Here is a 12710-nt window from a genome sequence, read left to right on the forward strand (position 1 = left end):
GGACTGTGACAGTGTGTTAACACTCTGACTATCTCCTAACAGCAGGGCAATTATTTGCTGAGTGGGATTTTTATAAATCTCCTGGCACGAGTATGTCTCCATAATGATGATGAAGTGCACTGGTCAGTGTTGATTCAGCAGTCCTTAGCCTCGCAAATACTTCATTCACAGTTCTCAGGCCCACTTTTACTTTCCTGCTTATTAGAGATCTTTACTACTCTTCTGGGCTGGCTTAGAGTCTAATTTGTAAAATAATTTTTATTAAATCTTAGAACCTGAACATATTTTAGTCAGCCCCCCTTTCTAGAACCGTGCATCTTCCGCACCCCCCCCCACCCCGTACTCACAAATTCTGAATCCTTGTCCAAGAAAATACCTTTTGATTTTCTTCCTTTGTATGGCAATCCACAATTCCCTTCCCTGTGTAATTGTCACTCGCAGAAGTAAAACTTGAATCCTCCCACCTCTCCTGTGTACGTAGTAGCTGTTCATTCCTGAGTAAGCAGCTACTTGGAAATTATGAGAAATTATTATTTCTCAGACGGCAGAATCCGAAATGGAAACGCTGGTCATTCTGCTTTGGAAGCTGTAAGGGTACACAGTCATGTTTCAAATTCTTTGTATTTTACAGAAACGTGTTTTAAAAAAATAAACCTCAATAACAGAGAGAAGAAGCAAAAATTAGAATAGAGCTTCCCCCAGGCAAAATGAAGGCCTGTGGATGAGTGGGAAATGACCGTAAAAACATTCTCCATGAAATAAAACAGTAGATGCTCCACATCTGCCATCCATTTGTTTTTAAACCAACTGCATTTTTTAAAGTACTTTCCCACACAATACTTAATAAAGAATAAAAACCGGGAAGAAAAGAGAAACTGATAGGTTGTTAGAAATATGGAATGGTTCAAAATATTAATGTAATGCTAAGGGTGACTGGGTAACAAATGGTACATTTGCTCGTTGCTCAACCTGACATAATTAATATTCCAGGTCATGCTTAAGTTCCCATGATGGAGGGTCTGAAGGGGGGAATTCAAGAAAAATATATATCTATTATATAACTCATTGCCTTTTTTTTTTTTCCTTTTGACGAGTCAGAATCATAGCCTTTAAAAAAAATCAGTGCTTTCACACCTCATTTGCCGTATTCACCACTGGGCCACCAGTCAGCAGCCCAGCCTGATGCAAGGAGGTCAGTAAGAAGCTATTAGCAGAGTCCTCTCCTGAGATTTCTTGGGTCTTATTGAGCTGAATGTTAGCATGACAGTGCTGCAAATAACTCAGTTGTAGGCTTTTTTTTTTTTAAACAGTTAGCACAGATTTCCCCATAGTGTTGGTCACTCTAGAAAATTATTGCTGAAAATGAAGTCCCAAAAGCTAGCTTGGCAGTAGCCCTTCTAAGTTGCGAAAAATGTGAAAACTGAAAAATATGTCACGGTCCCTTAGGATTAACCTTGTCTTTTGTGACTCATAGTAATATTTTTTTAAAAATCCACAACAAACCATTGTTCACAAGTGGCTTGCAAAATTATGGCGTGTCCAATTGAGACAATAGTAAGTTAGGGTTGTTTTATTTACTTAAAGAAGTAATAGCTAAATGAATACTGTATCAGTATAAATAAATAGAGTATTTGCTTGCTGCAGGGACCGAGGGAGGGCTGGACTGTTTTCATTGACGTAAGTTAGCAAATGTATTAAATTAATTTCTAAACTAACCGACACCTTGAAGATTTTCAATGATACATTTTAAATTCAATTAAAATATATTTTCTACCGATATTTGATTTAAATTGCAAAGAGAATACACATGAGGAGGTCTCCATATAGGTTGCAAAATATAATTTAGGAAAGTTATCATGTCTACTGATCTATTTGCATTTCCCATCTAGCCTATGTATACATGTGCATGCAAATGTGGAAGGAGACCAAAAAAGATTTCTAATGGGGTAAAGTTAATAGCAGTTATTCAAGTAGATAGATATTTTAAACTGATAAATGATAGCCTGGTTAAATTGTACCTATTTCACAATTTTAATCTGCAAGGTTGTGAAAATGATAAACTAACAGACTTAAATTAGCTAGATCATCACGAAATAGAGTGGCATTCTCCTTTCCCATAGGCTATAGAGATTTAGTTATATTTTATGTCAGAACATTCTTTTAATATAATATTGTGTTTTTTCTCATTATAATTGGTACATTCTCATCATAGAAAATCACCCTGAAAATCACCTTAAAAATTATCACCCACTTAAAAATTACGCTAAAGACTATTTTAAGTATATGTGCACATATTGTCTTTAATTAACATCATTTAAACTGTTTATGAGTCTGCCTTATTCGATATTTAGTGTTATAATGAGAGAATGTTAGTATGACATTAACTATGGTTTACACGATTACCCGTAATATTTTCGATACCTTTTTTCGTATAAATTATATAGGGGAAAAATCCCAAAGAAGACCCAGTTCAAAAATATTTTGAAGATATTTAAATATATTTGCATTGGTTTCATGTTACCTAATAAAATTCAACTATAACAGGAAAAGTTGAGTTGGAGGTGACTCAATGGGTCTATGATAATTTAGTTCTAGCTCACAGCGTGTTTGAAAGCACATGGAACCTGATATGTTAAGAAAGATAAGAAGAGTGTAATCTGTATTTGTTTGTAAGAAGTTGATAAGATAAACATTTTACTGAGATATTGATGTGGTTTTGGAAAACAAGCCTAAAAGAGAGGCTTCATGGGCCTTTCTGAATAGTGCAGCATTGTTCTCGATAACCACATTTAGCATTCGTTTTTTTGAATGTCTACTATGTGCCAAGTACCCTACTAGGCCGTGGGGATACAAAAATACCTAACAGAGCTCTGTGCTCCAGCTGCTGGTTTGGGGAAGACCTATACAGACAAAGGTAATTATGAAACAATGTGGTAGGTGGGTAGGAACTGTGAGGGAATTGTCCCAGGTTATTAATGAGGCATTAGGGATAGGACACTGACTGTAGCCTCAACTGGTTTTGGACAAAGGTTAACACTGAACTGAAGTATTAGCCTGGAAATACAAAATTTGGGGGGGCGCCTGGGTGGCTCAGTCGGTTCAGCATCCGAGTTCGTCTCAGGTCATGATCTTGAAGTTCACGAGCATCATGCCCCACATCGGGCTCTGTGCTGACAGCACAGAGCCTGGAGCCTGCTTCAGATGCTGTGTCCCCCTCTCTTTCTCTGCCCCTCCCCCTCTCATACTCTGTCTCTGTCTCTCTCTCTCTCAAAGATAAATAAAACATTAAAAATTTAAAAATATATATAAAATTTTCTTATGATGTTTTTTCAAAGACAGCAATCTAGGGTAATGATACTACTATGGAGCTGCTGATCCCGTCAGGTAAATATAGTGACCAGAAAAGTGTATGCACATAATGGTGACATGAGAGAAAAGCACATTATAGGAAAAACTATATGGGTTTAATGGATACATTCTTCACATTAGTCTAGAGTATCTACACAGAAACCAAACAAGTCATACTATCCTTTAAAATGTAACTTGTCCTTATGGTTATGCATTTGTATATATGAAAAAAGTGTCAAACTTCTATGCAGTTTGTAAACTCAAACGCCACTGAATTTTCAGAGAATGAATATCTGCTATACTTGAATTTAACATTTGTTGCGCACACCTCCCTTGAACCTCTATTGCATAGCAGGCGCTGTGCTAATAAGTAAGTGGACTATTTTGATACAGTGTGTGACCAAGTCAATGAAAGAACATTAAGGGTATATGACACTATGCAAGTATAACACCTAATAGAAAAACCAGTTTATTATTTTAAAGTGAAGACCTTAAAATAGCTGCCATTAAATAGGTTGTATAATACATAATCATTAAAACATGTATTTATTGAGTGCATACTTTGTGCCTGAAACTGGTTCAACCATTGCATATTTGAGTTGTGTAAGTGAATGGTATGATTAAATCTATGTATACATAGTACTCAGAAGACAGAAACAATGACTTAATGTCTTTCTCTTAGGTTTTCTTAAATACTTTTGTAAAAAATACGCCATATGTGCCAGATAGAAGCTATAGCTGAGTGTGGTGTTGTTGTTGCTGTTTTTTGTTGTTTTGATGTTTATTCCTTTTTGAGAGAGAGGGCACAGGAGAGGGGCAGAGAAAAAGGGAGACAGAGGATCTGAAACTGGCTCTGAGCTGACAGCAGCAAGCCCGATGGGGGGCTTGAACTCACGAACCATGAGATCATGATCTGAGCTAAAGTCAGTGCTCAACCGACTTTATAGCTCAGTGGTTTTTAACATGTGTAGTCTTTAACTATGAATGATTCTGAAATTGTTAGTCTGGAGTAGAGATAAAATGAGTACCTTGCAATCTCCTTGGATGAATCTGAAGTCAGCCTCTAGTTAAAAACTAGAGTTCTACTTTAAAATAGCCCTTAAACATATGACAATTTTTATGATACAATTTTATCTTACTTTTTTTTTTTTAATTTTTTTTTTCAACATTTATTTTTTTGGGGACAGAGAGAGACAGAGCATGAACGGGGGAGGGGCAGAGAGAGAGGGAGACACAGAATCGGAAACAGGCTCCAGGCTCATGAGCCATCAGCCCAGAGCCCGACGCAGGGCTGGAACTCACAGACCACGAGATCGTGACCTGGCTGAAGTCGGACGCTTAACCGACTGCGCCACCCAGGCGCCCCAATTTTATCTTACTTTTAAGTCGTGTGAAAATTGAAGATAAACATCAACATTATGTTCTTTTTTTCAGATTCCAGGTATATACAATTCACCATTTAGAAAAGATCCCGATCCATGGGAATTACGGTTACAGAAGGCAAAGCCCTTAATAAGCCAAAGGCCTAAAGTTAAGCAGAAGCGCGACGTCAGCATTAGCAGCCGGCTGGCTTGTACGAGTGCCCGCTCCCTTCCTCAATCTGAAATTCTGCCACCCATTGATAGGAAGCAGTGTCAGGTACTTATCACTTCCGTCTCAGAATTCTGTCGATGATTGTATTCTTGCTGTTTTTTTAAGGGTTATTGTTGTGTTCTTTTGTCTTTGTGACAAGAAAGAAAAATTGTTTTTTATGGAATTTAACTATAGCTAATAAATACAGAGTGTGTTTCAAATATATACCAAGGAAGGAATCAAATATTTCTATAGTACTGAATTTTATGGTTTCAGATACAGAGTTAACACATCGGATTTTTGGCTAGGATCTACTCTTTTTCTGTAAGAATATTGTTGCAACAGTACTTCTTATAACATGTTGCTAAAAAAAAATAAGATGTATTATCACCTTTAACTTCTCATGTGATGATTCGTATCTTTATATACAATGTTAAACGTAATTTAGGTTTGAGTCATTTAAAAAGTGCAAGCTGGAGAATTACAGAGGATCGAAAACAATGCAGGACTCAAGCAGAGACAAATCTTCCCTGTGGATGGGTATAGAGCTGGATTGGCAAATGACTTCCTAGGGGTAAAGGGTGGAGTAGGATGTGTTGGGTGATGATCGCCACCGTCCCGAAAGGCCCAGAAAGCAACAATTCTATGATCCCCAGCAATATTTAATCTGGAGTAGACGACCGCCACCAGGTAGCATCAACCTAGAATTGGGTTGATTTCGATTTGCACAGCCAGACTTGGAGGACTCGTACCTGGTAGTTCCCTGCATAGGCTTGCCTCTGCATGTCTTTTGCTATATAATAAATGGGTTCAAAACCTGATGGCTTAGCCAACAAACATGTCTTCTCTCACAGTTTCTCTGAGAAACTGTGGTGTGTGGCAGGTACAGCTCAGGTGAGTACCTCTGACTCAAGATCTCTCATGTAGTGGCAGTCAATGTGCCAGCCAAGGTGTGATTTCATGTGAAAACTCAACTGTAGGGAAGAAGGGAAGGATGAGGACATCCTCTTCCAAGGTCACTCATATCGTTGGTCGTGTTCATATCTCAGTCCCCTCTCACGTTGGCCTGTCTACACTACTGCCTCACTGGCAGCTGGCTTCCCTCAGGGGAATCTAAGAATCATTCAGAGAATGATTCAGGGAATGTAAGAGGTCATTCAGAGAATTGTCAAAACGGAAGCCTCAGCCTTTTTATGACCTCATGCCGCAAGTGACAGCCCATTACTTCTGCCATATTCTGTTTTTAGGAGTGAGTAAGTCTAGTCCACGCAAGGGCTTGAATCCCAAAGTGGGATCATTGGAGGACATCTTCGAGACTGCTTTTCACACCCACACCTGTTTCCTCAGCTTGCAATAAGCCAACCTCATCCAAGCCTTATTTCTGATATCTTATGTATTCATTTTCTGAAACTGGTTTTTTTTATTCCCTTTATTTTGTGCATTTTTTTGCTCTCTTAAAGCTACTAACTGATCATTAAAACTATTTAAGGAAATACTATTAACTGATGGTATACACTATATTATAGAAAGAGCTGTAAAAATTTTTATCTAAGAAAACATAGAAGCTGAAAATTCTCCCTCTTTCTGAAATAGAGTGACACACAGAGTGGAATTAAACAAGAGGACAAGGGAGAGATAATTGCAAAAATTTCAGTTTATTTTGAACATACCTTCAGAGTATGGTTTCATGATTGTTTTCAAAATATAGGTTATACCAGTATTCTAATAAAGGCATTTAAAATAGTTTTGAAAACAAATATAAATTGCATTTTGTAAGTAACTGAATTTTTACCATTTGAATTATGCCTATTACTATTTCAGTTGATACAAGTAACAATTTTGCATGATACCATCTGAATGAGCAATTCAGTGTATTAGTTATTCTATAAAGAAAATAATTCTAGTATCATCATTGCTTGTGTATTAAGTGTTCAATGGTTGCTAAGGTGTCAGATATATAAAATATAATCTATATTTTATGCTATCTTCAGTGAAATTGCTATTGGGAGTACACAGAATTCATAGGGTAATTCTGAATACAACTTCTTAGGAAATGTGAAAAATATATGGTATTAATAAGATATAGGTATATAAATGTTTCTGAGTTGGAAATACTCTAGAGGTTACCATACCAAACTGCCACGCTGTATAATATTTACAATGTTAACCATGCACATTTAATATCATTTTATATGAGTTTTATAATACCAGTATTTTATATTAACTGCACTACTTTGCTTTGCTTTTCTATGCTTCTTAATACTGCTTATTTTATACAAGTTTGTATTCACTCTGCATCTCTATTAATATGCTTTTCTCAATACAACCACTTATTACTTTACATAGCTTCCCCTATAGTGTTCTTTTTATACATATATGTATTTAGTATTTATGGAATGCACATGGAAGAGATATATATATACATATATATATACCTATATATATGATATATGTGAACCATTTTTACATGTATATTTTATATAAATAAATATATACATTTTATATATAAATAAAATATACATTTTATATATAATAAATATATATAAATATATAAATATATATAAATTATATAAATTATCATTTATATAAATATATATAAATTATATAAATTATAATTTATATAAATATATAAATTATATAAATAACATGAATTATAATTATATAAAATTATATAAATTATATTTATATAAATAATTTATATATATTATAATATATTTATAAATATAAATAATTTATAAATATTTATAAATTATAAATTATATAAATATATATAATATATAATAACATATAATATAATTTATAATTATATAAATATTTATATATAAATTAGATAAATAATATAAATTATAATTATATAAAATTATATAAATTATAAATTATATAAATATATATAAATAAATATATATAAATAAAATATACATTTTATATATAAAAATATACATGTAAAAACTGTCATATATATTTGTATGGAAGATGTACGCATTTATATTTATATAATAAATATGGAAATAAATATAATAAATGTGTAAATATATATGGGAAATATATATGTGTGTGATTGAGGTATTTTCCAACACCAACAACTACTTCTCTGGTTCTCTGAATACCATTTGGCATCCAATCCATTCAAGCCAGTTCTGACACTAATTACCAGGAGTTCATGCAAACTCCGCAGCTCACGGGCATTTGACCCCACAAAAATGTTCTTCACTTCACATACCAGTCGCAATTTCTGGGTCTCCCGTACTTTTTACTGAACAGGCTATAATTGAGCAGTCCTCTGACCCCAACCTAAGGTTTGATAATTTGCTAGAATGGTTCAAGAACTCAGGAAGACTTTTTATTTACATTTACTGCTTTATTTATAAAGGGTACAAGTAAACAGCCAGATGAAGAGGAACATAGAGTGAGCTCTGAAAGCATCCAGAGCGCACAGGCTTCTGTTCCCACAGAGTTGGGTGCACCACTTTCCCAGCACGTAGATAGTGTGTGCAAGCTAAGAAGCTCATCAAATCTCCGTGTAAGAGTTTTTATAAAGCTCAATCTTGAACTCCATTAGATTTCACTGGAGATCCGAAATGGGGCTGGAAATTTCAACCTTCTTTCTGGTGACCAGTCTCATCATGAGGCTGCTAGGGATCTAAATCATCTCATTAGCATAATCTCAGGTGTAATCTTATTTTGAATCACAAAGGCACCCCATCACTCAGGAAATCCCAAGCATTTTAGGAAGTCTATGCCAGGAATCAGTGACAAGGACCATATAATATATATTTCTTTCTATATCACAATAGTATATATATATGAAGACACATAGAAAAAATATATATACATTCATATAAAATATACATGTGTATATATACTTATGGAATATACATATGTATATGGAAGATTTTATACGTGTGTATATATATGGATACATATGCAGATGTAGATCATACATATGTGTATACTTATATACACATACTCAGAAATTACCTTTATCTAGCATACCACAAAATAATGATCGTTGTTAATTATCTTTTCTTTTCTGCTCCCTTCTTTCTTCCTTTTTTTTTTACTTTTGCTCTCTACCCTTGTTCTTTTTCTCTTTCCTTCTTTTCCTATCTCCTTATTCCTATCCCTGGTCTTCTTTCCTCCCCTCCACACCATTATATCTCGTCTTTCTTCCTTTCTTTCCTTCTTTTGTATTTCCTTCCTTCCCATTCTTCCTCAACCCATCTTTTCATCCCATCTGCTTCTCTCTCAGCTTCCTTTGGCTTCTCCTTTCCTCACTTCCTTGTCTTCTTTTTTTCCTCCTTTCCATTCTTGTTTTCACAGAATGGGATGTTTACTGTTGTGGTTTTATTAGACTTAACCACATTTCCTTTATGTTATCTAATAATATAAAGCTACATACATCATTAGGGAAATTTAAGATTATATATGCTCTACTCCAAATTATAATATTTATACTGTACTTGTAAGCTAAATTTCTTAAACGTATGAGATAATGTTAGGAGTTTGAAATATAACTTCATTATTATCTAAGCTTTGAGAATAGTTTAAAAATACAAGATGACTATAAAGTAACATGGGCTATTAAAAACACAGAAGAACATAAATGTATTTGACCTTTATAATCAGGATTTGGTTGGAGGCAAATAAAATCAAACTTTGGAAAACTATAGCTAAGAGCCAAAGGAGACTAACATTTCAGGTTGAGTCTAGGCATTATAGGGATTAATATTTGGAAAGGGGTACAATGAGCAGATCTGAAATTGGAAGCTATGTCCAAAATCTGCGACCCCATGTCACTCCAGGTATGATCAATGTAAGTAATCACTTGCGATCTAAAAGGCACAAATTGAAAGAGCGTTGGCATAGGAGAAGCTTGACAGCACATGTCATTTGCTTACCAGGGAGGAGTTCTATTGAGCTCAGAGGCAAGACATGGATTGTTTAGGATAGAATGTGTGGACCAGGCACTGAGGGACATAGAGAGATGGACATGCTAACAGGAGGACCAGGGCCACAAAGGTTATATTAAGCCCCAAAGAGAGACTGGGTCTATTTTTGTCTTAAATTTTGCTGCTTGAGTAGGGCTCCTCCTTTTTCATTTCCTAGTCTTTCTGGAAACAGTCAGCTCCAGAACAAGTAAGTCTACAAATGGATATGTGTTATGTTGATACACCAACAGAGGGTAGAGGGCAGAGCTTGGACACTTAGAAGACCATTCCTCCTTGTGAATGCCGGTTCCTTCAAAGAACTAGCCTTGCCCATTTCCTCATATATATATGACACTGCTATTGTTCAAAACCTTTTTCAAACTTCTCTTGAAACTAATAGTGAAAATAAAGCCAGGAGTATCATTTTTGAGTGTTTAGTGTGTTCTGAGTACAATGCTAAGAGTGTTACTTACATTATCTCATATACTGTAAGATTAATTTTGTGAGTTATTATTCCATTTTACATATGAGGGAAAACGGTCTAGAGAAATAATTTTCCCTGATAACACCACCAAGTATTAATTTTTAAACCATAGAATTTCTCAAAGGAAAACATTAAGAATCTGTAAAGAAAAAAAAATCCCCATTTGATTTCTTAATGGTGAGCTTGGAATCATGTTACTGTATCTTTAAAAAGTAAAGTTCCAATAAAAACCCATTAACTACTTTCAAATATAGCAATCCTCCTGTCCAGCTGTGAAAAGTACTAGATGATACTTATTTGCCATTTGTGTTATTTACGGTCCATGACTTTTATGGTAACTGGTTCCTATTATTGGTTTCTATTAATGTAAAACATAAGTGAACATAAATGAGGCGTGAATCATTTCTTTTTATTAGCCCCACAGTCTTCACTCAGTGCTTGCAGTAACTCCAGCTGTGTCTTGTTAGTGATAACCTATTTAAAGAAGCGATCTTTAAGGATAAGGAATATGATTAGGAATCTTTGTCCATTTTACATCACTTCTCTCCTGTACGATAGTGATGAAAAAAGAAAGCAGTATATAATTAATGGCGTAACAGAATCTGGAGCCACTTCTGATTTGTGTTGTACTTAATATGATACTAATTGGACAATCAGTGGATTCTAGTAATTAGTGTAAGTAACTACTAATTTAAAGGTAGGATATGTTGTAAAACAGGTTTCACTGTTGTGGCTTATGGACTTTCCTCTCCTATGTATTTGTACCATTAAATAGTTGCCATTGTATCAGAGCTATTATGCAATAGAATTTAGAATTTTAAATAAAGAACGCTTAAATTAATTACAATTATGGCCCCTCTGTGTTTTGGAGGATCACCAATTAAGCATAAGTTGTGGCATTAACTTCAAAGTTTTATCTTAATAAAAAAAAAAACACTTGCTATGCTATTTCTGTTTATAAGAGAGCTTTTTAAAAGCAATGCTCAGAATTTTTCCTAATACTTTTACTTGCTCAAAAAGGGAGAGAATTTTTTTTTAAATTATACCAGAAGAAACATTTTTTTTTAATTAGAAAACAAAGTAACTTGTAACTACAAATTTAAGAGTTTTATCATGAAAAGTCTTTTGATGTAAATAGGGAAATTCTGGCTAATATCAAATATTTTACTACTTGTATTTATCAAATCAAAATATTTATCAAAATATTTATCAAATTTAAAATTTAAAAATTTATCAAAATATTTACTACTTGTGTGAACACTTCTTGAAGATGTGATATTATTATGTACTTTTTCAAGCTTATTTATTTATTTTGAGAGAGAGAGAGAGATTGAGAATCCCAAGTGCTAACAGCGTGGTGCCCCATGTGGGGCTCGAACTCACAACCTGTGAGATCATGACCTGAGCTGAGCCACCCAGGTGCCCCTCTTATGTATTTTCTAATTCAGGGAAGAATAGCTTGTTATTTAAAAATAATTTGGTAAACTTACCATACTTTGTAAATATTCAGCACCTTTAGTCATCCAAAATATAACAACAGATCTTCCATAGTAGAGTATTTCCTCATTCTTTCTTGTCAGGGACCTTTCCGTGATATCACCGAAGTACTGGAACAGCGCTACAAGCCTTTGGAGCCAACATTGTGGATGGCAGAACCAATCAATGAGTTGAAGATGGCCAGAGAAGAACTCAGAAAACAGGAGTGGATGCGAAATATAAATGACAATATGTGAGTTCTTAGTTTAAAAACATAGCTGTACCATGTTGGGTGCCTTAAGGGATCCAACATTTTTTATTTCCTGATTGTAGAGAATCTCTTTTTTGTGAAAAAAGGTAAAGCCACCCTTGACCCATTCAGAAGCAACATGCAAATGTTTTATATATTTATATATGTAAATATATATAAATGTGTATATATATGGATACATATTTATTCACACACACACACACACACAGACGTGTGTGTGTGTGTGTGTGTGTGTGTGTGTGTGTGTGTGTGAATTAATGGCATTCCAAGGGGATAAGTGACTACTGTCCATACATCTGTGATAATAATTACCTTAATTATCTAGTGAAAGCCTATGTATTTATGATGCTTCCAAAATAAGATCCAATAGAACAAAAACATTTTTCTTAATGTGGACTAAATTTAAGTTGGAAACGCTGATATAAATTGTAGTTTTCATAAATCAGGTGCAGTGTACAACAAACTTCAAAAACACCTCCTGAAGAGCCAGGCCTTGGACAATGTTTGACCCCTTTTTAATATAGTAGTTCTCGCAGTTGCAGGACACATAACAAGATATTAAAACATGTAAAGTACAGAAAACTAGCCAAAATGACAAAATGGAAGACTTCTCAAATTCCAGGAAGAAATG

At 34.5% G+C, this 12710-nt stretch overlaps 1 protein-coding gene across 2 annotated transcripts in view; it reads left to right on the plus strand.

Moving 5' to 3' along the window:
* Window positions 1-12710, plus strand: part of SPATA17 (spermatogenesis associated 17) — a 198291-nt gene that overhangs the window by 99187 nt on the left and 86394 nt on the right. For both annotated transcript variants that reach the window (XM_043568427.1, XM_043568428.1), the window contains 2 exons: window positions 4783-4986; window positions 11913-12061. In XM_043568427.1, the coding sequence (XP_043424362.1) occupies window positions 4783-4986; window positions 11913-12061 (353 nt within the window). The remainder of the gene's footprint in view (window positions 1-4782; window positions 4987-11912; window positions 12062-12710) is intronic.

The sequence above is a fragment of the Prionailurus bengalensis genome, chromosome E4 (genome assembly GCF_016509475.1).
Source record: "Prionailurus bengalensis isolate Pbe53 chromosome E4, Fcat_Pben_1.1_paternal_pri, whole genome shotgun sequence".
Taxonomy (NCBI): domain Eukaryota; kingdom Metazoa; phylum Chordata; class Mammalia; order Carnivora; family Felidae; genus Prionailurus; species Prionailurus bengalensis.